A 25446-nucleotide genomic window follows, 5' to 3' on the forward strand; every position below is an offset into this window, starting at 1 on the left:
TCTCTGAGCCGTCAGGCTCCGGAGCCCGGCTCCTGGCTTCGTCGGGAGCGGGCCCGAGGACCCTGGGCTCGCCGCCTGCCTCCGCTGGTTGGCATGTCAGCCGAGGCCTCGGGCCCGGCGGGAGCCGCGGCCCTATCCCTGGAAGTCCCTCAGCCGGCGGGGTTGGAACCCGGCACCCCCACGTACGGTCTGAAGCCCCTGACCCCGAACAGCAAGTATGTGAAGCTGAACGTGGGCGGCTCGCTGCACTACACTACGCTGCGCACCCTCACGGGCCAGGACACGATGCTCAAGGCCATGTTCAGCGGCCGCGTGGAGGTGCTCACGGACGCGGGAGGTATGCGTGCCGCCGGCACACGTGCTGCCCTCCAGCCCCAGCTCCCGCCTCCTTTTCCCCCAGGCTTTCTTAGAAACCCAGGTCCCGGGTCCGCTTTCTCGCCTCACTGCCCTTGACAGTGCATTGTCATCTCCCCTCAGTCCTGCATCCCGTTTTATCTTCCCTTCTCATTGAAAATCTCCCTCCTTCCCCAGTCCTTCAAACCCTCCCAGGCGATGGTAGCAGCCCCCAGGCTACCTTTGTCGCTTTCTTCCAAGTGTCCAGCCTTTTATTTTCCTCTTTGCCTCAGGACCACTGACAGCCACTGGAGTGGTGGGAGATCTCGTCTCCCAGTATCCTCTTAACACATAGCCGTGTCCACTCCAGGAATGATCTATAAATGCAGACTATGGAAGGAGAAGGCTGCTTTGGGTTTGCCAGAGGTACCAGAGTGGAGGGGGTAATAGTTCTCTTTGGCAGGTGACTCAAGTCTTGGAGTGTTGGATTCAAGTTTGGGACCCACACGCTCTAGTCCTACTGGCACCTTAAAAGTTTGCTCTTTCTTTATTTCCTTCTGTACTGAGGATAGGAAGGGGCTAACGAGAATTATGGAAGCAAGAAAATAAATTTGGGAGATGAAGTTCAGCCTAAAGGGATTGAAGATGAAGAATTCATTTATTTGATAAGTATTTGTTAAGTGCCAGTTTCGTGTTGGAGACACTTTGGGAAAGGAATCTGATTAGCCTTACAGTTGTTTTTTTTTTTGTTTGTTTGTTTGTTTGTAGGGAGGTGGGAATGGGAATGACAAGTAAGCAAGTAAATCACAAATATATCCATTTAAGTTCTTTGAATAATGTTATGTTCTTGTGAACTACATGCAGGGTAAGGATCTGCTTTTAATTAAATGAGATGGTTAGAATTAGCACCAGGGACCTGGAGAGATGGCTCAGTGGTTAAGACACTTTCTGGCAAAGCTAACAACCTGGATTCAAGTCCCCAGTACCCGTGTAAAGCCAGATGTACAAAAGTAGTCTATGCATCTGGAGGTCATTTGCAGTGGCTGGAGGCCCTGGTGCACTCACTTTCTGTCTCTGCTCTCTATCTCTGCTTGCAAATAAATAACTACGAAATATTTTTTTAAAAAAGATAGCTGAGTGTGGTGGCCCACACCTTTAATCTTAGCACTCAGGAGTCAGAGGTAGGAGGAGTGCTGTGAGTTCAAGGCCACCCTGGGACTACATAATAAATTCCAGGTCAGCCTGGGCTACAGCAAGACCCTACCTCAAAAAAAAAAAAAACCCAAAACAACCACACACACAAAAAGAGCACCAGGGATTAAGAGGTTTATTAACAAGCTAATTCGTTAAGAATTTTCCCCTGGTAAGCTTGGCATGGTGGCACATGTCTGTAGTCACTCAGCCTGGGATACATAGTGAGATCCTGTCTCAAGAACAACTTTAACACAGTGAGAGCCTTCTGACTAGAGGGTGGGTTTGGCAGGGAGTTAACTCTCTGTGGTAGGATTGTGTAAAAGTCAGTGGGAAAACCTGCTGGAAATGTTTGCAAGAGATTTCTTGAATATGGCAGAGGTTCGTCACAGGTAAATATTTAGGCTTTCTTGTAATGGAACCCTTTTCCCAAAAGTGGGGTACCTCCAGCCACCCCACCAACCCACCCTTCCTTTCCACTCCACCAGGTTGGGTGCTGATTGACCGGAGTGGCCGCCACTTTGGTACAATCCTCAACTACCTGCGCGATGGGTCCGTGCCCCTGCCTGAGAGCACCAGAGAACTGGGGGAGCTACTAGGCGAAGCCCGCTACTACCTGGTACAGGGCCTGATTGAAGACTGCCAGGTGGCACTGCAGGTGAGGGTCCCTCTCCTGCCTCTTGAGTCTTTACGCCTCTATTCCCGGGAGAGCTGTCCATTGGTTAGCTGTTAAAGCAGAGTAGATACAGGGTACGACTTGGAGAGCCTTGCTCAGACTGCATATAGCACCCAGGAATTTGGGGACACTGTTTTCTGCATCTCTGCTGCCTCAGGCAGAGCCCTGGTGTCAGGACGGTTGTGGTGATTAGGAATACCTGCTCTCTAACTCTGGCTGTTTGGGCCCAGCCTATCCTGCTCCCCGCCCCACAACTGAACAATGTCTTTAAATGCAACCCCTGCCTGTCCTCTCTCCCTTGTTCAAAAGTCTTGAATAGTGTACTGAGGGGGGCATGGAGTGAATGTCAGTTAAATTTATTTATTTATTTGAGAGAAAGAGGCAGATAAGAGAGAAAGTAGGCATGCCAAGGCCTTCTGCTTCTGCAAACAAATTCCAGATGCATGCGCCATGTTGTGCATATGGTTTATTTGGGTCCTGGGGAATTGAACCAGGGTCGTTTGGCTTTGCAGGCAAGCACTTTAACCACTAAGCCATCTCTGCACGAACCTCAATTTAGATGGGAATAATCTCCATGGTCTAGTCCTATCTTGGAAGACAGTATTCTTCCATTCCTCCCACCCCCCCCCCCAGGGTTTCTTTTTTCTTGTTTTCTTTAAAATATTTCTAAATTATTTATTTACTTATTTATTAGCATGGGGGGGGGTTAAGAAAATGTGCATGCCAGGACATCTAGCCACTGCAAACGAACTCTCAACACATATGCCATCATGTGCATTTGGCTTATGTGGGTTCTGGGGAATCGAACCTGGGTCCTTTGGCTTTGCAGGCAAGCGCCTTAACTGCTAACCCTCTTTCCAGCTCCGGAGTTTCTTTATTAAAGAAAAATTTTTAAGCAGTAAAATTCTTTCTTCAAATGAAATGTCACAGAAGCAGAACCACACTTCATAAATTAGGACTGAGGGTTCCAGAGCCCTCCCTGAGTGCTGGCCTCCACGTCTGTAGATCTTTCAAGGTTCTGAGGAGCTTGATCAGGATCTAAATCATTTCTGCCACACCTACTGAGAGTCTTTGAGCCAGTTAGTTCCTACCTCTGCTTTTCTGTCTTCACATTCCAAAGATAAAGAGCCAAGAAAAATAAGTACAGTGTAAAGAGTTTTACACAGATCCTTTTCTTCTGTTCAGTTTTTATAATGTTAAAATGTTTCTTTTGTGATACATACAGGAGATTATAAGTTTTCTAAAATGTCAATTGTAGATTAAAAAGTGATTGGGGGCCCCTGGAGAAATGGTTCAGCAGTTATTAAAGGCACTTGCTTACAAAGCCTATGGGTCTGGGTTTAATTCTCTAGCCACCCACATGAAGCTGGATGGGCATTTGTTTGCAGCAACAAGAGATCCTGATGTGCATGGGCACACACACAAAATTAATTTTGTGAAAAATAATGACTGAACAACTTTGTATTTTCTCAGTGTATTCTTATTGGTTCTTGAAATCTGAAAGTACAGAATTCTTTTGGACAGTATCCATGTTTCTCAAAGTTTTTATTGTACCACATGGAAAAAAACACATTATATTTATATATTGAACTCATAGTGTTTTGAGAAAGGATATTCCCTCCCTCCCTCCTCACTCTTTAGTGATTCTTGAAACCAATTAAATTTATTTCATGACCCACTAATGAGTTACTACTTAGTTCTTTGAAAAACATTGAACAAGATTCCCATTCAATAATTTTACTTTTTTTTTTTTTTTTTTTTTTGAGGCAGGGTCTTATTACATGCCTGAGCTGGCCTTGACTTCAAAATCTTCCTGTCTCAGCCCCCTAAGTGATGGGCTGTGCTATAATTTTAAATATTTTATTTTTATTTATTTTTAAGTTTTTAAAAAATTTATTTGAGAGAGAAAAAAGAGAGAGAGTACTGGTGCAACAATGCCTCTAGCAACTGCAAATGAGCTCCAAACCCATGTGCCACCTTGTGCATCTGGCTTACGTGGGTCTGGGGGAATTGAACCTTGTTCCTTTGACTTTGCAGGCAAGTACGTTAACCACTAAGCCATCTTTGCAGCCCTGATTTTTATTTATTTATTTTTGAGCAAGAGAGAGAGAGAGAGAGAATGGGCATGCCATGGCCTCCAGTCATTGCAAATAAACTCCAGATGCACGTACCACATTTTGCATCTGGCTTATGTAGGTAATCAAACATGGGTACTTTGGTGAGTACTTGAATCACTAAGCCCCATTTCACTAGCCCATCTATGCTACAATTTTTTTTTTTGCAAACTTTTAAAAAAATTTTGTTTATTTTTATTTGACAGCGACAGACAGAGAGAGAAAGAGGCAGAGAGAGAGAGAATGGGTGTGCCAGGGCCTCCAGCCACTACAAACAAACTCCAGATGTGTGCACCCCCTTGTGCATCTGGTGAACATGGGTCCTGGGGAATCGAGCCTCGAACTGGGGTCCTTAGGCTTCACAGGCAAGCGCTTATTAACTGCTAAGCCATCTCTCCATATGCTACAATTTTAAATTGAGCTAATGTCATTGCACACCTAGTGTGTGTGAGGAGTGATTTTTTTTTTTTTGTCTGTCTGTACACCTTGTATCCTTGGTAGACACAAAAAGAAAAGTGAGGGAAGTTAGTTAGATGATGCATTTAAAGTCAATGAGCCAGTAAATGGTGGGGCTCAGTCCTCCCCCCCCCAAGTCTCCTAAGTACAGCTTCCCTTCCATGCTGCAGCTGCCACCCTCCCAGGTTTCCCCGAAAACCTTACCACCCCACCCCCACAGCTCCACATTCTGCTCAAGGTATGGCACAAACGTATAGAATCATTTCTGTAGGTTCACACTTTTCCCTTTAGTCCCTTTCCCCAGGGGACTGTTTTGATACATATGCACACATTGTATTTGTTCCCTGGAAAATCTAAAGCATTTGCATTTATGCATTCATTTTAAATTTCCATAAATGGCATAAAGCTATAGAGTTTTAGTTTTCATACTGTTGCTTGTCATCAAGGTTTTTTTTTTTTTTTTTTGCCTCTGCAGTGTGGGAATCTATGACACCATAGATTGACATGTATTGCTCACCATATTTTATTTATACGTTCTTCTGAGATGTAGGTAACCTTCCACTTCTTGCCCCACAAACAGTGCTACACTGAGCATTCTTTTTTTTAAAATATATTTTGTTCATTTTTTATTTATTTATTTGAGAGTGACAGACACAGAGATAAAGACAGATAGAGGGAGAGAGAGAGAATGGGCGAGCCAGGGCTTCCAGCCTCTGCAAACGAACTCCAGATGTGTGTGCCCCCCTGTGCATCTGACTAACGTGGGACCTGGGGAACCGAGCCTCGAACCGGGGTCCTTAGGCTTCACAGGCAAGTGCTTAACCGCTAAGCCATCTCTCCAGCCCCACTGAGCATTCTTGTACATGTCCCATTGTGGTCCTGTGTCAGTTTTTCATGATTGTAGCTCAAGGAATTGCTGGGTCATGGGATACCTGCAGACTAAATTTCAGTAAATGTCACCAGATTGCTCTCTCAAACGGTCATAGTGCTTTGTACTTGGGATAGTTAGTGCACATGGAATGCCATTTCTGCAATATCAACACTCGCCATCTGCCATCTTTCTGATTTTGCCATTCTAGTGGGAATAGAATGACCACATTTTCCTTGCATGCTTCTTTGCACTAGTGAGATGGAGCATCTCCTGTTTTCTCACTAGCTTTTTTGGAGGCTTTTCTGTAATTGCTTACTCATAGTCTTCAGCAAAGTTTCTACTGAGTTTCCTCTCTTCCTCTTGTTGCTTGACAGGAGATCCTTGCAGATGTTAGTTTGGTCTCCTTAGGTGAATCAAGCCCTGTTACACAAGAATATGTCTACACATGCTCTGAGGCATGTGTTGTACTAACTTTTCTCCTAAGCACCTAGAATGATAATACTTATTTACTGTGCTTGACAAAGTTCAGAAAATATCTTGCCAGGCATGAGGGCACACACCTGTAATCACATGTCTGAGGGAGGAGGATTGCCAGCCAGGGATACATTTTTTATTTTTGGTTTTTAGAGGTAGGCTTTCGCTTTAGCCCAGGCTAACCTGGAATTCACTATGCAGTCTCAGGGTGGCCTTGAAGTCATGGTGATCCTCCTACCTCTGCCTTCTGAACGCTGGGATTAAAGGTGTGTGCCACCACGCCTGGCTCAGCATTTTTATTTATTTATTTGATAGAGAAAGGAAGGGGCATATATAGAGAGAGAAGGAGAGAAAGAGAGAGAATGGGCACTCCAGGGCCTCCAGCTGCTGCAAATGAACTCCAGACATGTGCCACCTTGTGCATCTAGCTTATGTGGGTCAATGAGCCAGTAAATGGTGGGGCAATCAAACCTGGGTCCTCTGGCTTTACCTTAATCACAGCAGTAGTTTTTGGTTTTTCGAGGTAGGGTCTCACTGTAGCTCAGGCTGACCTGGAATTCAATATGTAGTATCAGGCTGGTCTGGAACTCATGGTGATCCTCATACCTCTGCCTCCTGAGTGGCAACAGTATTTTCAATAGTAATGTAAAAAGTACCAAATACACTGATGAACTGGTGATTTAGGTAAGATTTCTGGGCAGAATGTTAACTCTGTCATCTGATTTCTACTGCTTTTACAAGAGAAGAGGAGATGATAAGCTGAAGAAGAAACAAACAGTTGTATGAAGGGAGCAGAAATTGTTGGGTTGTAACATTGCCAGGCTTCCAGAGGACATGTACAGTTAACACATGGCTTCCTGAACATAGATCAAATACAGACTTTTAAATTTTTTTATATTTGCATAATGGAATTTTATTCATCCATAAAGAAGAACAAAATTATGTCATTTGTAGGAAAGCAGATACAGCATGACTATTGTATTAAGTGAATTATTTTCAGAAAGACAAATATATATTTTCTCTATTTGTGAAGCCCACATTTCACATGGACACACAAAATCATGTACATATGTGCCAGGCTCCCCTGGCAGGTAGGTCTGGGAGAGGACCAGGCCCGCTAGTTCCTCCCAAGGGGTTGAAGAGGAGGGTAGGTGTCAATGGCCAGGAACAAAACCACCAAGCCAGGAGTCTCGTCAAAGCAGAAACTTACTTTATTGTTACTGGCAGGTGTTTATATAATGTTGAGAACGAAGGTGGGGATTTTAGGATGGGGTGAGATGTAAGGGCCAATAGCATACCACGACCTCTGAGATGATTGGTTCTAACTCTAACTTCCTATGCAGAAGTAGCAGGCCAGAGGTCATTTGGCCTCCTGCTGAGTCATAGTTGGCCAGAGGCAGTTCGCCAAACTTTTGCTAGGCTCGGGAAGTTCCACTAGGCCTCAGGCCTGGGCCTCTCAAGACCCAACATCTCCCCCTTTTGTTTTTGTAAGAGCATTAGTCACCATGGCCCCTGTCTTAGGTTGCCCCCCTTTGGGGATCTTACCTGTCACTAGGTACCATGTATTTAGCTGGCTGAGAACTCACTCCATGGCCTGTCTTAGGTTGTCTCAGTCAGTCTGAGATCTTACCTGTCATCAGTCACATGGAGGGCAGAGGAGGTGGCAGTGGGTCATATGAGGAACTTAATTCCTGAGTTGCCAGCCTGTGGTAATGTATCTCAACCTGATGGATTTTTATTGCCTCTAGGTGCTGGTGAATGAATTGTGTAATTTTGTTAATTGCACAAGGCCGGACAGTGAGGAGGAGAAGGAGAAGGAGAAGGAGGGGCCAAAGTAGGGGGAGAAGGTAGGGTAAGAAGCCATGTAAGCCCATCCACAGTGGTTTGTCTTGAAGGTCCCGCTGTGTCCTCTCCAGGTCCTCTTGAAGCCTTTTGATCTTGTCCTGAATGATTCCCAATCTATTGGCATAGAAACAGCATTTTTCCTGTAAAAACAAGCATATGCTTCCCTTTTCGGCTGCTAATAGGTCTAGTCCCCTCCTGTTTTATAGGACTACCTCAGCCAGGGAATCTGACTGTTGTTGGAGATCAAGGATAGTGTTGGGCACTGCTTTTATGTCACTGATCAACTGGAGAGAGAGCTTTCTGTGGAGATGGACTACCATATCCATCCTGGCTGTCCCGGTGGCCATGCCTGCGGTTATTCCCAAGCCAACAAGTACGGTCATATGGGCAACTGTATTATTGGTGATTACTGCAAGCAGCTGGGGAGGCCCAGGTTGGAGGCAAAGCCAGCAATCCTCCTCAAGGGAGGGAATTGTTTGGTTTAGCAGGGTGAAGACCATTTTAGGAACAGTCCTTAGGGGTGGGACACTCCCTGGAGGGGTGATTATCAGTGTCTCCTTGTTGGGGTAAATATTTTAAGTCCCTCGCTGGTATCCAAATGGGTCTTTTTTCATCTTGAGGGGAGACACATTCAAACCCTCTCCCTGCTGTGAGGAGTGAGTCTGGTCCTGTCCAGGCCCCAGTCAATGGGTCTCTCCATTTGACCTTGATTGAGCTGTATATGACAGAGGTTGACCAATGTTTTTGTAATGGAGACATTTTTTCATTTCTAGAAAAATTTAAAATATTTAAGGTGAATAATGCTTTCTTTAGCTGATCATGGTGGGGGGTAGTGATTCCCCCTTTTGTTTTTGGAATTGTGATTTAAGTGTTTGGTTATATCTTTCAACAATAGCTTGGCCTCGAGGGTTATATGGAATGCCTGTGGCATGTGTAATTTGCCACATCTGGAGGAAACTTGTAAAGTTTTGACTTACAAAGCAGGGGCCATTATCTGTTTTTACTTGATCAGGCAGCCTGAGAGGCAAAACATTGAAGCATATGACTAATGGCATGTTGAGATTTCTCCCCAGCATGTGCAGATGCCCAACAGGCATGGGAGAAAGTATCAACTGATAAAAAGATATATTTAAGTTTTCCAAAGGGGGAATAATGAGTAACATCTATTTGCCAAAGATGGTTGGGGTGAAGGCCCCGAGGGTTACTCCCGGAAGTTTGGAGGGGGGAGTACCTGGAGGAAGGGTTAAGATTTTTATTTGATATTTGGGGGAATCTTTGCTTAAGGACTTTCCAGTTGGTGTGGGTTAGGGAATGAAATTGGATAGTCTCTGAGACAGTGTGACAAGTGAGCCACAGAGGCCAATTGATTGGCCAAGCTGTTTCCTTCAGACAGGAAACCTGGTAAATTTTGATGGCCTCGAAGATGTTGTATGAAGATAGGGTGGACTCTTTGTTTGAGCAGGGCACGAGCCTGGATCGTTAAGGGGGATATAGGGTTGGAATCAAGTCTAATGTGAGCTTCAATAAGATTGGGCAGTAGGTTTACTACATAGCATCTGTCAGAAAATAAGTTGAGGGCTGGAGAGATGGCCTAGCGGTTAAGCGCTTGCCTGTGAAGCCTAAGGACCCCGGTTTGAGGCTTGGTTCCCCAGGTCCCACGTTAGCCAGATGCACAAGGGGGTGCACACGTCTGGAGTCCGTTTGCAGAGGCTGGAAGCCCTGGTGCACCCATTCTGTCTCTCTCCCTCTATCTGTCTTTTTCTGTGTGTCTGTGGCTCTCAAATAAATAAATAAAAATAAAAATAAAAAAAATTTTGGAAAAAAAAAAAGAAAATAAGTTGAACATCTCCTGAATAGTATGTAGAGCCAGAACAACTGCAAAAAGCTCTTTGTACTGTGCTGATCCCTCTATTTCCTGAGAGATAGACTTGATGGGCTCAGGTTTGACCCCCAATTTAAAGGGGGATATACAACCAGGGAAGCCCCCAGGCATTCCCCCATTTGTAAAAGTAATGAGGAAGTCAGAGTTGGGTTGAGGTAGGAAAAGCCTGGGGGGTCTCCACTCCAACCTGGAAAAGAGCTCATCCACTTATGAGGGCCATAATGGCAGTCGATGGTGCCCAGGAACCCATCAAGTGCCATAGCGACCCTTACATTATTTCTTTGGAGCCAAGTGAAATAAGTTATCTTATACAGGGTAATAATGGAGTGAGGCTGAATACCAAAGAGTCTAATGGCAGTTTCCCTTCCTTTTATGATGCAATCAGCTACTTGGTTACTTAAAGAATAGACCCTAGGGGCCCCACCAATTGAGAAGTGAATCCACTGAATAGGCTTGCCCTTTTGAGCTAACAGGGCAGTGGTCAGGGTCTCCCCAGGGAAAAGGTAGAGGGGAAAGAGGGAGATCAGGGTTAAATCATTTGAGATTAGAGTTATCTGTGGCCTCCTGGACTCTATGGAGGATTTGTTTCTGCCCAGGTGCTAGGGTTACGTGGGACGAAAGATCAAGACCCCTTAGTAGGTCAAACAAGGGGGATAATTCCTCAGTGGTTATAGGTATCCAGGGCCTCATCCAGTTAATTTCTCCCAAGAGCTTCTGGAGGTGAGGCAAGGTGTAAGAATCCTGAATATAAAGTTGTGGTTTAACAGGTGAAACTGTATCTAGTGTAAAGATTGAGCCCAAGATCTTAAAGGGAGGCACAATCTGAATTTTCTCAGGAGCTACTTTAAAGCTGTGAGTATGAAGGATAGTTAGACATTGGTAGGTAAGGTTCTGGAGTGTGGAGGAATCTAGGCACCCAAGAATAATATCATCCATGTAAATATAAAATGGTACTGGGGAGATTGATAAGAGAAGAGAAAATGGATGACATGTAATATTGACAAGGTGGGCTATTAGCCATGCCCTGAGGTAAGAGAGTCCATTCAAATCTCCTTTCTGGGCCACAAACATTAACAGCAGGTACAGAGAATGCAAATTTTTCCATGTCTCCTGAATGCAGAGGGATAGAGAAGAAGCAAGCTTTAATGTCAATGATAGTAATATGATATATATTGGGAATAGCTGGGATCCATGGGAGTCCCCTTTGGGGGGTTTCGAAGGATATCATGCATTTATTGATCTTCCTTAAATCATGTAAAAATCTCCAGGATCCATTAGGCTTTTTTATGAAAAAGACAGGAGAGTTCCAGGGACTAGTGGAGGGACGGATATGTCTGGCCTCCAACTGCTGATTAATAAGTATGTGGAGTTGGTGTAACTTAGAAGAAGGGAGAGGCCACTGCTCAACTCATATAGGATCCCCCAGTCTCCACTGGATTTTAAACAGGGGGGCTGGGCAGTGGCCCTTATGATTGGGGGTGTTCATTGGAGTACTTTTGTCTGAGTTGCTCAAAGTAAGAGTCATCTCTATAATTGGGATGACATTCCCTCCCTTCCTCAAACTGTTGTTGATATTCTTTTTTATCTAACAAATCATTATGAAAGGCCTTATGGTCAGTAGTGATGAAAGCCTCGGCATCTCCAAGGATGTCTTGCCCCAGTAAGTTATCAGTGAGCCCAGTCAGCACGAGAGGGCGGACTTCTTCCCTGTCCCCACTTGGGTCAGTCCAAGGGAGCCACGTGGCAGTCTCCCAGGAGGTAGATTGCCTGCTAACTCCCAGTAGGGGAGGGCTGGGCACAAGCTGCCAGGAGGGGGGCACTTCCTCCTTTCTCAGGTCTGCTCCAGTGTTGATGAGAAGTTTGAATCTTTTATTGCCAATATTTAAAATAATTTTGGGTCTAAGTCTGGGGACCAGAGGGACAGTCCAATGGGCTTTGATGGTCTCTTTCCTCTTATTTAACAGAGCTGGGGGGAGCCCCAGGAGGAGTTTAAAGGCTTTCCCTGTATGTCAAACTTCGACCAACACTCCCTAGCCCAATGAAACCCCTTTTTGCATTTAGGGCAGTGGGTGCAAGGGGCGTTGGTCGCCCCCCCCCCACTTTGTCTTGTTGGGGCACTCCTTTTTAAAGTGGCCCTCGTCCCTGCACCTGAAACATGTTGATTTTTTAGGGTTTGACTATAATGCGCAGATCGTAGTGGCCAAATCTCTTTATTTTCCCGAAGGACGGCAACCATGGTCCTAGCCTGATGAGAGATGGTGCCAATGTCCTTGGTGGCTACAATCCATCTACTCATGGAGTTGTCCTTGAGACCTGCACATTGAGATCTCCGGGAATGATGATGATTCCAGTCAAATGGAAGAGGAAAGTCACTGAAAGTCCTAGTCACTGTGATTTCATGTTCAGGTGCTGCCTCTCACTCAAATCCAGTGGCGGGATGGAGAGATGGCTTAGTGGTTAAGGTGCTTGCCTGAGCAAAGCCCAAGGACTCATGTTTGACTCTCCAGATCCCAGTAAGCCAGATGCACAAAGGCAAGTGCAAGGTCACGCATGCCCACTAGGTGGCACAAGTGAAATGCAGACCTTTTTAGGAAAACATGGTCTAAAGAGGAATCCAAGAATGTGAGTATAATGTCCTTTGTTAAGACCTCAGAAATACCAAGAAGATGCCTCAGAGTGCCACTCAAATAAATACTACCCTTTTTTTTTTTTAGAGAGGGTCTATATATCTATCTCATCGCTGTATATATATTTTTTTAATTTTTTTTTTTTTTTTGGTATGCCGGCTAGCTTTAAATTTACCATCTTTCTGCTTCAGTCTCCTAAATGCTGGATTGCAGATATGCACTACCACATTCACAGAAATAATTAGAAAGATCACTGAGTTCAAGTCCAGTCTGGGACTACAGAGTGAGTGCCAGGTCAGCCTGGGCTGTAATGAGAGCCTGCCTCCACAAAACACAACAAAAAAATAAATAAATAGCTCAAGGTGTAATTTCTTAGCGGCCTGAACTTGCAGAAATTATTGGTGTGTGTGGCTTTTTTCTTAGGAAGTGAACCCCTTGATTACAGTACACCCAAAACAAAATTAAAGAAGCTATATTGGTTGTGTGTGGTGGTGCACACCTTTAATCCCAGCACTTGGGAGGCAGAGGTAGGATGATCACCTCGAGTTCGAGGCCACCCGGAGACTACATAGTGAATTCCAGTTTAGCCTGGGTAATAGTGAGACCCTAAACCTTGAAAAAACAAAACAAAAACAAGCAAATGACAACAAAAAAAAAGAAGCTGTATTGGTAGCCAGGTAACCAACCTGGATCTAAATGATGGGGGCTCTATCCTTTTCTTTTGTATGATTTGCTCCAGAGATGCTAGCTGCCTTGTTATAAACACATTGAATTCAGCAGATCTGGAGAGTTCCAAGTGGTAGGAATGAACTACTTCTTGCAAACAGCCCCTGTGAACTCAGCAGCCACGTGAATAAACTCTGTCTGAAATGGATCCTCAAGGAACAGTCATGTCTTCAGAGGCCTACAGCCCCTGCTAAGCACACCCTCCTGAGAGAACCCACCCCATGCCTGACTAAGCCACTCCACAGAAACTGAAACAAATGCTTCTTGTTAGTTTAGGCTACTAAATTTGGGGCTGTTACATAGCAATAGATAACTAATGTGTACTCTGTACCCCCTCAGATACACACACACTCATTTCTGATGTCTTTCTGAAAATCCACTCTCAAACGTATGTACTCATTTGTTTCTGGTTTCTTTGTCATACTCCATTGAATGTGTGTTTGTTTCTGCACCAGAATGACACTGTTTTCATTGTGGTGTATCTTCATGTTTGGTAAAGTTATGTCTCAAGCTTGACCTAAGTAACTGCAGACTTTTATTTTTCCATTTTTATTATTTTTTGCTTCTTTCCAAGGCAGTTTCATTATGTAGTTCAGACTGGCCTTAAACTCATTATCTACCTGCCTTAGCCTTTCAAGTGCTGGGATTACAAGTGTGTACCACCATGCTTGGTTTTCTAATTTTTTTTTAATTTTTTTTGTTTATTTTTATTTATTTATTTGAGAGCGACAGATGGAGAAAGGCAGAGAGAGAGAGAGAGAGACAGAATGGGCACGCCAGGGCCTCCAGCCACTGCAAACAAACTCCAGATGCATGCGCCCCCTTGTGCATCTGGCAAACGTGGGTCCTGGGGAATGGAGCCTCGAACTGGGGTCCTTAGGCTTCACAGGCAAGCGCTTAACCACTAAGCCATCTCTCCAGCCCTTCTAATTTTTTTTTTAACAGAATGTTACTAAAAGCACTGGCTGGCTTAGAACTCCCTGTGTGGAGCAGGCTGTCCTTGATTTGTAATGATACTCCTACCTCTGTCCTCTGTTCTGGGATTACTGTGTATACACATCATATCACCACGTTGATTTTTTTTTTTTTTTTTTTGAGGTAGGGTCTTGTTCTAGCCCAGGCTGATCTGGAATTCACTATGTAGTCTCAGGGTGGCCTAGAATTCACAGCAATCCTCCTACCTCTGCCTCCCAGGTGCTGGGATTAATGGCATGTGCCACCATACCTGGCTAATCTATTTTTTATTTTTTCTTTTTCTTTTTTTTTTTAAAGAATGGGAGCACCAGGGCCACTTGCCACAGCAAATGGACTCTTAGGTGCATGCATCACCTTATTTATTTATTTTTTATTTATTTGATAGCGATAGACAAGGAGGCAGAGAGAAAGAGAGAGAGAGAGAGAGAGAGAAAGAGAGAGAATGGGCATGCCAAGGCCTCTAGCCACTGCAAACAAACTCCAGATGCATGTGCCACCTTGTGCATCTGGCTTACGTGGATCCTAGGGAATCGAGCCTTGGACCAGGGTCCTTGGGCTTTACAGGCAAGCGCTTAACCGCTAAGCCATCTCTCCTGCCCCCCTTTTATTAAATTTTTATTTATTTGCAAGCAGAGAGAGAGAGAGAGAAAGAGGTGGGGGGAGGGAGAATGGGTGTGCTAGGGCCTCTAGCTATTGCGAATGAACTCCAGATACATGCACCACTTTGTGCATCTGGTTTTACATGGGTACTGGGGAATCAAACTCAGGTTATTAGGCTTTATAGGCAAGCACTTTAACCACTTAGCCATCTCTCCAGCCCAGGGATTTTTGTTTGTTTATCTTGTTTTCATTTGTATTTTCTATGAAACTGAGGTGGTCTAGACTAGTCTTGACCATCTATACTTAACCAGCCCTCTAGCCTCAGCCTATGCATGGCTGAGACTCTAGGCACATGCCATTATACCTGGATTTCTATATTAATTTTAGAAAAAGTGTTGAGAATTCCTTTAAATAAAATCAGCTTCTAAGCTGGGCATGGTGGTGCACGCCTTTAATCCCAGCACTCGGGAGGCAGAGGTAGGAGGATTGCCATTTGTTCGAGGCCACCCTGAGAATACAGAGTTAATTCCAGGTCAGCCAGAGCTAGAGTGACCCTGCCTCGAAAAAAAAAAAAAAATCAGCTTCTGGAATTTGTATTAGAATTACACATTTAGAGCCAGGCATGGTAATCCCAACATTTGGGGGCTGAGGTGGGAGAACTGCCAGACAAAGTAGCTTAGCCAGACTTTGTCTTAAAAATTAAACCAGGTGTAGTAGCACACACCTATAATCCCAGCACTCAGGAAACAGAGGTAGGAGGACCACTGTGAGTTTGAGACCATCCTAAGACTACATAGTGAATTCCAGATTTGCCTGGGCTAGAGTAAGACCTTACCTCAAAAAATAAATAAATGAATAAATATAATAAATAAATAAAATAAAAAATCCGAAGGGCAAGCAAGGGTGCCATTCATTGATAGAGCATTTGCCTGTCATATCTACTTAGCACTTTAAAATTTAGCTTAACTAATTAATTAATTTAATTTTGAAGTTTGAGAGAGGTGAAAGGGTTTTTGGCATGAATATTCTAAAAGGAAGAATCTCAGGTTCTGATTCCTTCATCAGCGTCATTCCACCCAACGGGGCACATTCACTCAACAAGTGTTCCTGAGCATCACTTTAGGTACTTTCTCCTCAAACAGGAAGAAATAGACTATAAAAGAATACATTTAAAAAAGAGAAAGTGAGCCGGGTGTGGTGGTGCATGCCTTTAATCTCAGCACTTGGGAGGCGGAGGTAGGAGGATCACCCTGAGTTTGAGGCCACCCTGAGATTACATACTGAATTCCAGGTCAGCTGGGACTAGAGTGAAACTCTACCTTGAAAAAAAAAAAGAGAGAAAATGTCAGGAACCAGTTTATCATATGAAGGAAGTGAACCTATAATTTGAAAGGGAGAAAGCTGCTTTAACTAGGATGCTTGGGCTGGGGCTGGCCCTATGGGGACCTGAACCATCCAGTAGGCCCAGCCTTGCCCATGGCTGAGTGAAGAACACCCCAGGCAGGGACCAGTCCAGAAGGAGGGTGGACATAAGCTCGATGTGTAAAAGAACAGGTTAGAGATGGTGCTGGAGCCAGCCAACAAGGGGAGAGTTGCAGAGCTGTCGCATTCTCCCCACCCCCATCCTCAAAACCACTGGGGCCACAAAGCAGCAACTTAGGACCTTTCAGTGAGGGAGGGAGTGACCTTGGTTGTGCTGCTAATCACCCTCCACTTCTTCCTCAGCAAAAAAGGGAGAACCTGTCCCCACTGTGCCTCATCCCCACATTGACGTCTCCCCGAGAGGAACAGCAGCTCCTGGCCAGCACCTCCAAGGTGAGGCCCCAGAGCCCTGTGGGGTGGAGGCTAAATGGAGTTGGCAGCTGATTGCCTTTCCTGCCACTTGACTCCATCCTTCCCCTCTCCTCCAACAGCCCGTGGTGAAGCTTCTTCACAACCGCAGTAACAACAAGTACTCCTATACCAGGTGACCACTGTGGGGGGTGTGTGTGTGTGTGTGTGTACAAGTGCTCCTATGCCAGGTGACCTCTGTGGGGGTGTGTGTGCAATTATTCCTATGCCAGGTGACCTCTGTGGGGGGTGTGTGTGTGTACAAGTGCTCCTATACCAGGTGACCTCTGTGGGGGGGGTGTGCAATTATTCCTATACCAGGTGACCACTGTGAGGTGTGTGTGTGTGTGTGTACAAGTATTTCTATGCCAGGTGACCACTGTGGGTGTGTGGGTGTGTATACAAGTGCTCCTATACCACGTGACCACTGTGAGGCATGTGTATGTATGACTTGGGTAGAGTCTTAGGGTTGAGCATATCTCTATCTTATCCTCAAGGAAAGCCCACCTGAATACCGCTGGGACCTTGGACAGGTCGTTCCTTCTCCACTTGAGTCTGTCATCAAATAGTAGGCTTTAGGCCAAGACTAAATGATAATGGCTAGTGTGGAATGGCCCATATTTCTGTATAGGATTGTTCTCAGTGCCTGGTGTTAATCCACCTAACCCTCTCGGTGTCTGAGGGAGGTGGTTGTCTCCATTTACAGATGAGAGGTGACACTAAGCAACTTGCCTTGTGTCAGTTAAAGTGACATTTGGGATACCTAGTGAGAGCCTGCCCCAGTAGCCTCTGGGCTGTGTTGTGCTTCACTTTACTTAGCAAATGTGCCTTCTCTTTTGAGGTCCTACCTACCCAGAAGCACCTTGCTGGGCAGGACTGGAGTGCTAAGAATCTGGGTCCAGGGAGGTGGGAGGTGGGGAGGGAATCCTGTCACCTGAGACCTGCTGGCCCCCTGGTTCTCAGCACTTCAGATGATAACCTACTGAAGAACATCGAGCTGTTTGACAAACTGGCCCTGCGCTTCCATGGGCGTCTGCTCTTCCTCAAGGATGTCTTGGGAGATGAGATCTGCTGCTGGTCTTTCTACGGTCAAGGCCGCAAAATCGCCGAGGTGTGCTGCACCTCCATTGTCTATGCCACGGAGAAAAAGCAGACCAAGGTCAGAGGGGGCTAGGGAATGGTGGAGGGTAGGACCAGAACCCTGAACAGAGGTAGTAGTAGCTCAGCAGGTCAGACAGGATAGAGTCCCTCAATAGCAGTCAGGGGCCAGAGTTCTGGAATCTTGGCTGTATAACTTAGGCAAATCATCTTACTTTGGTGACTTACCTATGAAATGACATTGTTAGAGTGCAATTCTGTTCTGCTTTGGTGGTTTTGGTACTGGGGTTTGAACCCTGGGCCTTTCATAGACTAGAAATCTTAATGTAGACCCACTGGGTGGGTGTCAAGGCTGTTTGCAATCCCCAAAATAGTATATGTTTCAAGGTCTATATACATTTTTTATGTGTAAAAGATCCACAAAACTGGGTATAAATCATGAGTTTGAGGCCATCTTTGGGTACAAAAACCTATCTCAAAAAATCCCAACTCCTGTCCTAAAAATAGACCCATGGTTATCTTCAGAATTTCAGAAGGACTCATTACCAAAGAATACATAATTTTTTTGAGGTAGGGTCTTGTTCTGGCCCAGGCTGACTATGTAGTCTCAGGCTGCCCTTGAACTGACAGTGGTCCTTCTACCTCAGCCTCCTGAGTGCTGAGATTAAAGGTGTGTGCCACCGTGCCCAGCTCTGATTTTGTTTTTTTGGTTTGGTTTTCATGATAGGGTTGGCTGACCTGGAATTCACTATGTACTCTCAGGGTGGCCTTGAACTCATGGCAGTTCTTCTACCTCTACCTCCTGAGTGCTGGGATCAAAGATGTGCACCACCATGCCCAGCTCCAGCTCTGACTTTTTAGAAAACAGTTTTATTATTTGAGAGAGAATAAATGAATATGGGGTCTCTTGTTGCTGCAAACAAACTTCAGACACAAGCACCACTTTGTGCAACTGTCTTTACATGGGTAATGGGGAATCAAAGCCAGGTTGGCAGACTTTGCAAACAAGTGTGTTTATGTGCTGAGCCATCTCTGCAAACCCCCCCCCTTTTTTTTTCTTTTTGTTATAGTGCTGGGGATGGAACCTGGGACCTCACACATGCTAGGCAAGTGCATGCTAAGCAAGTGCTGTACCACTGAGCTATATCCTCAGCTCTTAAAAAAAAAATTGGGTCTGGAGGGATGGCTTAGCAGTTAAGGCACTTGCCTGTAAAGCCAAAAGACCCAGGTTCAATTCCCCAGGACCTACATAAGCCAGATGCACAAGGTGGCACATGTGTCTGGAGTTTGTTTGCAGTGGATAGAGGCCCTGGTGTAGCCATATTCTCCGTCTCTACCTCTGTCACTCCTCTCCCCCACCTCCTTTTCTCTGTCTCAGTACCCACATAAAGCCAGATGCCTAAGGTGGCACATGTATCTGGATTTTAAATTATTTATTTATTTATTAGAGAGACAGGGCATGCCAAGGCCTACAGCCCCTGCAAATGAACTCCAGAAGCATGTGCCACTTTGTGCATCTGGCTTATGTGGGTCCTGGGGAATTGAACCTGGGCCCTTTGGCTTTACAGGCAAGTGCCTTAACCACTAAGCCATCTCTCCAGCCCAGCATCTGGAGTTTATTTTTGTTTTGTTTTGTTTTTTTTTTTGTTTTTTTTTTTTTTTTTTTTGCAGTGGCTGGAGGCCTTGGCATGCCCATTCTCTCTCTCTTCTCTCTCTGTCTCTTCAAATAAATTAAATATTTTTAAAAAATTTTCTGGGTGTGGTTGGTAGTGAAGGAAAGAAAACAAAGACCGTGCTGCCTAACTTTAGGGCCTGGTGCAAAGCCTGAAGGGGAGCACCAAGGAGCGGGCAGTACAATTGGTGAGTTGCTATCCTTCTGCAGGTGGAATTCCCTGAGGCCCGGATCTTCGAGGAAACATTGAACATCTTGATCTATGAGACACCGCGCGGCCCGGACCCAGCCCTCCTGGAGGCTACAGGAGGTGCGGCTGGAGGTGGTGGGGCAAATCGAGGGGAAGATGAAGAGAATCGAGAGCACCGCGTTCGGAGGATCCATGTTCGGCGCCATATCACCCATGATGAGCGTCCTCATGGCCAACAGATTGTTTTCAAGGACTGACTTTTGACCCTGACCCTGCCATCCTCTTTGCTTGTAGACCCCAATTCCTCTCTTTTTTTTCTCCTTTCCTCAGGCTTTTGCCCTGGCTCTGCTGGCCAAGTCATGGGCCTTTCCTCTGTCCTTTCACTGCATGGTGTGGTTCAATGTGGTCCTGTTCGCTCATTTCCCGAACTGCTAACAACAAGGTACATTCCAGCCCTCTCCTCAGGCAGAGCTCTTCAGAAGGCCAACATTCACACCCCTCCCCACATTCTTGTCCTGCCTTCTTTCCCTCCCCAGCTGGTTTAGAATGACTTTGGAATTCCTTTTTCTTTTCATTAATACATCATACATGCCAAGTGCTGAGCCAGTCCTTAGTAACAGTAACCTCTACTACTACACAGGGTGATTTGCCTTCTTCCTACCACTTCCCCATTCTCCTTTTCTCCTTAACTTTGTGTAAGGCTGACCTGGTCCTGCGCCAGCTCTGCTGTCTTTATCTGTTTCATATTATTTATTATTTAAGTTTTTTATTAAATTATTGAAATAAATTGCACTGAGGGTCTGCTGCTGGGTCTCGGGGTGAGGGATGGAAAGGTGACTTGTGTTAAGGAGATCCTGGCTCTTTGTATGGTAGAAAACATGAGCCTCTACCCCAAGCCCTAACTGGGGCTGGTAGCTAGGAAGGAAGGAGTCAGGAGTTGAGAGGATTCAGAGTTTGTATTTCAGCGCTGGTTGGGTAAGCCCCACTCTGCTTTCATCCCCTCAAGTGGAGAAGAGGTGCTGGCCACTACTCAAGCTGTCCAAGGGCAGTGTCTCTCCAGCTCAGGCCTCCAGAGCGAACACTTTCCTTCAAGGGTCTGGTGCGAAGACAAAGTCAAGAGCCTGGCGCTCAGCCCCAGCCACATTGGGGTGCCAGAGGTCCACAATGAAGACTACTCGAGGCCCATCTTCAGGGGAGCCTGGGACATGCAGGGATGGAGACAACAACTGCATCAATACTTCTCTGCCAAGACAGCCACCAGATACTCAAAAAGCACACAGTAGATGTCAGGTCTGTTTTGTGGTATAATTTTTTTTTAAGGCATATTCTCATGTAGCTTAAGTTGCCCGAGAACTCAGACTCTTGCTTGCACTTCCTGAGTGCTGAGATTGTAAGTGAACAACAACACACCTGGCATTGTTTTGACCCTTAATATGTGAACTTTGAGAACAAACTGAAGTGGTGCCATAGCTGCTTCATTATATACAAAGCACTGAGGCTTAATAAGGTTAAGTTGCTTGGACTAAGTGTAAGAGGTAGGAAAGGAGCCCCTGTGATCCAGCCCAGTCTTGCACTGGCAGCCACTTCGTAGGCCTAAGGCATACACTTAATGTTTTTTAATTTTTATTTTACTTTATTTATTTTAGGGAGAGAGAATGGGCACAGCAGGGCCTTCAGCCACTTAAATGAATTCTAAATGCATGTGCCGCCTTGTGCATCTGGCTTAAGTGGGTCCTGGGCAATTGAGCCTGGGTCCTTTGGCTTTTCAAGCAAACACCTTAACTGCTAAGCCATTTCTCCAGCCCTACATGCACTTATTTAGCTTTGCAGTTGCTTGAGAAGAAAGTGGATGCCCCCCAGGTGACTGTGAGTTTTGCTGGGCCTGGTTCTGCAGCCCTCCAGACTCTTTAGCTTGTTGGCTCCTCGCCTCCAACCCAGCCCAGTGGGAGTCCTATTACCGTTATGAGCCACTGTGTGCAGAAAGGAGTCATCCACCAGGAGGCAATGCCCCTCAGCCCAGCACTGGGGCTCACCACCAACCACCAGCTCACAGCCAAGGGGGATCTTCAGGCCTGAGACAAGAAAACAGTCTTCTAGCACTCCAGCCTCTGTCCAAGGGGCCCACCCATTCAACAGATCTGTGGACCTTAAAGACCTGCAAGTTCTGTGGTTTCTCTGTTCTCTGGAAGGTGACTGGATTCTAATCAACAGTGCGTATGAATAAAATGCGAGGAAATGAGTGCTGCTGTGACAATGAGGATCACATCTGTCATTAAAATAAACTTAAGGCTTCTTGATGCAAAAGCCATCTCTTCTTGACTTACTGACAGCCCAGTTCCAGAACCTACTGTGTGTTGAACACTGTCTCCCCATGAAGTATGAGTGATGACTCATCCTGACACCAAGAGCACACAGTTGAGTGTGATGAGAAATGTGAGCCACCAACTCTGATGAGAAACAGGAAGGCTTCCTAATAGAGGTGTGGCCTTTGAAGGCTCTCTAGTCTGAAGAAGAGTTGTCATGGAAGCACTAAGGGGGAAAGGTATTCTGGGTTGAAAGTCCAATGTGAGTGTGATACCTCCAGGGATCACTCAGAAGGCCTTCATGATTTAGAGTGTTGGGAAGAAGGGTCTGGACTTGATTCTGAGGCCAGTATGTCCCCAAAGTATAGGCTATATCCAACTGGCAGCCCAAAAGAGATTTGGGGTGAACCAAGGACAGAGCATAGAATAACAATTAGAAAATTATTTGTTTCCCATTTGAATCTTTAGAACATAAAGCAAATGTCAGGTGGTGCTATTGCAACATCAACACCCACTAACACTGTTACCTTGTCAATGAAGAAAGTTATGCTTGAAGCTGATATTTTACTAGAATGCTTAATGCTTTTTGTATTTGACAAGGTCTTGACCCGAAGCTTACCTCAAACTTGGGGTCTTCCTGCTTCAGCCTCTGTGGATCTAGGAGAATAAGCACCACCATATCCTGCTCAAGTCCTGCTTTTAAGTTTCTATTTGAGCATTTTCTATTCAGGGTATGCCATATTGATCACTTATAGCTCACTAATTGTTCCTCTACAGTTAAAAAAATAAAATGAAAGCAGAGTTATGGGTAGGGCCCATGTGAAGAACATAGCATAGGTAACAGAGGTCTGCAGAAAGGAGTCTGCATAGTGAAGCCTGGGAAATCCTGCTGGGGCAGGCTTCTGAAGAGGCTGACTGAAGCTATACTGCAAGAAGACCCCAGGACAGAGAAGAAGCTCTGGAGGGGAGTCATCGAGGTGAATCTACTTACCCAGATGGCATCTGACTCGAGCGTTGGTGGGTCCACAGCGGCCCTCAAGCCGAGCCCCAGGCATGAGAACAGAGAAGCCGGCATTGCCAAAGCTGTTGGCGCTCATGAAGCTCCTCAGACCCCTCAGTGCCCGATAGGCTCCCGGGCACCGGCGGCAGTTGCTGGGTTGGCACCGGCCTGCTTGGTACAGCAGGAGCTGGTAGCACCCGGGGGCCAGAGGTGGAGACCAGCCCCGAGGCAGAGGGCTGTTTCCTGAGAAGTCCCAGCTCACTGTCCCAAAGTCCCGCAAGATGGCAGGAAAGCTGCTCTCCAGGACCTCCACGTCATGCCGCTGGGCATCCCGTGGCACGAAGGGGGTGGAAGGCAGGTCTGGTAGGAAAAACAAGCCTGGACGCTGGATGCCCAGGACCCCTGGCCCTCCTCCAGGACCTGGGCCTCCCTGAGCTGCCCTTCTTACCCTACCCATCCCAGCCCAGGAGTAGCGCCTGGCATAGGCCCGAAGCCGACGGCTCACTAGGCCTTCTGCCCCAGGTCCTTCCCCGGGATCCCCAGAACCCCTTAGGCCTGGCCTGCCAGTATCGAAGCATCCTCCGGGCCCCCCACTAACATCTCCAGCCCGGCTCCCAGACCCCAGTGCCGGAATGTCTTGGGAGCCCAGGCGGTAGCAGTACCAGAGAAACAGAGAGGTGAGGGCTCCAAGGAGCAAGGTTAGCGCGGAGGAGGCCAGGGGCAGCGGCCACGGGAACAGAATAGGCAAGGATGCCCTGGCCAGGAGGCCTGGTGCATCTTCCAGACCCCAGCTCCCCTGTCCCACCAACTCTCCGCCTATCCCCTCCATGACTGCTTCCTGACTTCCGCCCCCTTCCAAGTTCCTACACCTGTTTGACCCTTCTTTCCTTCTAAGATCTCTCCTCCCTCCTTAGGACCTCCAACTGACCTTTCCCTTCCTCTCCTCTACCTCTCTTTTTTCCTTCTACCAATTCTTTCTCCATTGACTGTCTTCTCTCCGAGATAATTCTCGCCTTCCTCCCATACTTCCCTCAATGGCCCCTCTCTTTTCCTTCTCCTTCCCGCAGTCTCCTCTCCTTGTGCCTCTCTTCTCTCCACCCTCTATCTCCCACTCTTCTTTCGTGTCTCCTCCTTCCACCCCACCCCCGCCCCTTCTTTCCCGTGCTCTTCCCTTCTCTTTTCTCTTCTAGCTTCTCCAGGAAGCCGCAGTTCCTTCCCCACCTGGACCCTCAGCCCCAAGACCCCTCCACCTATGTTCCTCCGTAGCGGCTTCTTTCTCCTTTCTCCCTCCTCTCCTTGCCCTTGCTTCTCACTGGCCCGGACCCGCCGGTCCTGCCGCCCTCTCCTTCCCTGGCTCCGCACACTCCTTCCTGGACTCCCACTCGCCCTGACGTCACTGCTTCCCGCAGCCCTCTCCACTTAGCTACCCACGACCCCGCCCCCGCCCGGGGGAGCCGCCGCTCAGCCCTGGGAGGAGGGGAGACTCCTCTCTCGACGTGCCTCCCTACTCCCTTCCCAGCCCTGACCTGGCGCCACGTGGGGCACAGGGGCACGGTGCCAGCCTCCAGCCGCCCTGCAATGCGAAAAGAAGGGCGGGACGTGAGGGAGGGAGGGAGGGAAGGGCGGGTCAAACCATGGGGCGGGGCCAGAGGGCGGACAGACGACGGACAGGGCAGGTGCTCCGGGGACTGTGGGCTGGGGCGCCGCGGCTAGCCCGACCCGTCGGTGCGCAGGTCCCTGGAGACTGGCTGTGACTACCCTCGCCCTCCCCCTGCCTTGGCCTTCCCGAGAGCCAGCCGCGGGCGAGGTGATGGATAGTGGAAGGGACTTCCTTCAGCCAATGGCCGGCCGCTCAGGCACCGGGTGGGCGGGGCCGGGGAGCTGTCCGCCGCCGTGGTGCTGAAAAGGACGCCGCGGGCGGCGGAGGCCGGGCGCCGAGGAAATTGGGGAGCTGCCCGGTGCCGCTTGCGCGGTGTATGTCGGAGTGGTTCTCCTCCCCAGACCTCAACCTGTCACCCTTAGACTTCTTATAAACGTGGAAACCCTGCATTCTCCGGAAGGGGCAAGCCCATCCCACCTGAGCCTCTGCAAAAGGAAGTCCCTTTGGGGGGCAGGTCCGGATGTGGACCGAGGACATATTGGGGAGGCCAAGAAGGCGCGAACCAAGCTGTGCCGCACCGCCCCCCCACCCCCGGCGCCCGAGAAAGGGGAGATTCAGATTCCAGATGTGCTGGAAGAGCGGGGGGAGGGGAACCTAATCACTGCTGGGACCGGAGGGTTTCCTCCGGCTTCCCTAGGGGCCGCGAGAGTGAGATTACGGACCTGGCTCAAGATCCCCCTTCCTCCATCAGTATTTCCTCCTCCTCCCTCATCCGCAAATAAATCCCAGGCCCCTCCCTTCGCCCGTCCCCAGGATCTGACGTGGGCTCGACACCTTTCTCGGCATCTCCCTCCCGCAGCTCCAGTGCCCAAGCCTCTGCTCTCCGGGTTCCACAACCCCTTCTCTCCTTCCCCTCCCCAACCATCCCCGTTAGGGCCCAGTAGGGATCTTCTGGATCCTCAGCCCCACCCTAACCCCCCCCC

General features: G+C 47.3%; 2 protein-coding genes across 3 annotated transcripts; one reads left to right on the forward strand and one right to left on the reverse strand.

Moving 5' to 3' along the window:
• The first annotated feature begins 9 nt into the window (after positions 1–9).
• On the forward strand, positions 10–20352 carry Kctd13 (potassium channel tetramerization domain containing 13). The gene is made up of 6 exons (XM_004670274.2): positions 10–337; positions 2013–2182; positions 16496–16585; positions 16684–16736; positions 17564–17759; positions 19581–20352. Exons 1-6 carry the CDS (start codon positions 94–96, stop codon positions 19815–19817), a joined length of 990 nt encoding a protein of 329 aa, XP_004670331.1. The 5' UTR covers positions 10–93; the 3' UTR covers positions 19818–20352.
• A 145-nt stretch (positions 20353–20497) lies between these two features.
• Asphd1 (aspartate beta-hydroxylase domain containing 1) lies at positions 20498–25228 on the reverse strand. Of its 2 annotated transcripts, XM_045130854.1 has the most exons (5): positions 25186–25228; positions 24390–24436; positions 22855–23223; positions 21519–21632; positions 20498–20758 (listed from the first exon to the last, which is right to left on the reverse strand). In XM_045130854.1, exons 3-5 carry the CDS (start codon positions 22958–22960, stop codon positions 20649–20651), a joined length of 330 nt encoding a protein of 109 aa, XP_044986789.1. In that variant the 5' UTR covers positions 22961–23223; positions 24390–24436; positions 25186–25228; the 3' UTR covers positions 20498–20648. The 2 variants fall into 2 exon arrangements, with proteins under 2 accessions (XP_044986789.1, XP_044986788.1); XM_045130853.1 differs by having other exon boundaries at positions 22855–24436; positions 25186–25222.
• Between the last annotated feature and the right edge of the window lie 218 nt (positions 25229–25446).

The sequence above is a fragment of the Jaculus jaculus genome, chromosome 12, assembly GCF_020740685.1.
Source record: "Jaculus jaculus isolate mJacJac1 chromosome 12, mJacJac1.mat.Y.cur, whole genome shotgun sequence".
In the NCBI taxonomy this organism is placed as follows: domain Eukaryota; kingdom Metazoa; phylum Chordata; class Mammalia; order Rodentia; family Dipodidae; genus Jaculus; species Jaculus jaculus.

What these genes read in the sequence shown, in the direction of transcription:
- Asphd1 (XM_045130853.1), bottom strand. Translation starts at nt 23,692, where the DNA reads ATGGAGGGGATAGGCGGAGAGTTGGTGGGACAGGGGAGCTGGGGTCTG. An exon ending in TCGAGTCAGATGCCATCTGG is followed by an intron (nt 21,633 to 22,854) that starts GTAAGTAGATTC and finishes TTCTTGTCTCAG; the next exon opens with GCCTGAAGATCCCCCTTGGC. An exon ending in GCACACAGTGGCTCATAACG is followed by an intron (nt 20,759 to 21,518) that starts GTAATAGGACTC and finishes TGCATGTCCCAG; the next exon opens with GCTCCCCTGAAGATGGGCCT.
- Kctd13 (XM_004670274.2), top strand. Translation starts at nt 94, where the DNA reads ATGTCAGCCGAGGCCTCGGGCCCGGCGGGAGCCGCGGCCCTATCCCTG. An exon ending in GGTGCTCACGGACGCGGGAG is followed by an intron (nt 338 to 2,012) that starts GTATGCGTGCCG and finishes CCACTCCACCAG; the next exon opens with GTTGGGTGCTGATTGACCGG. An exon ending in TCCTGGCCAGCACCTCCAAG is followed by an intron (nt 16,586 to 16,683) that starts GTGAGGCCCCAG and finishes CTCCTCCAACAG; the next exon opens with CCCGTGGTGAAGCTTCTTCA.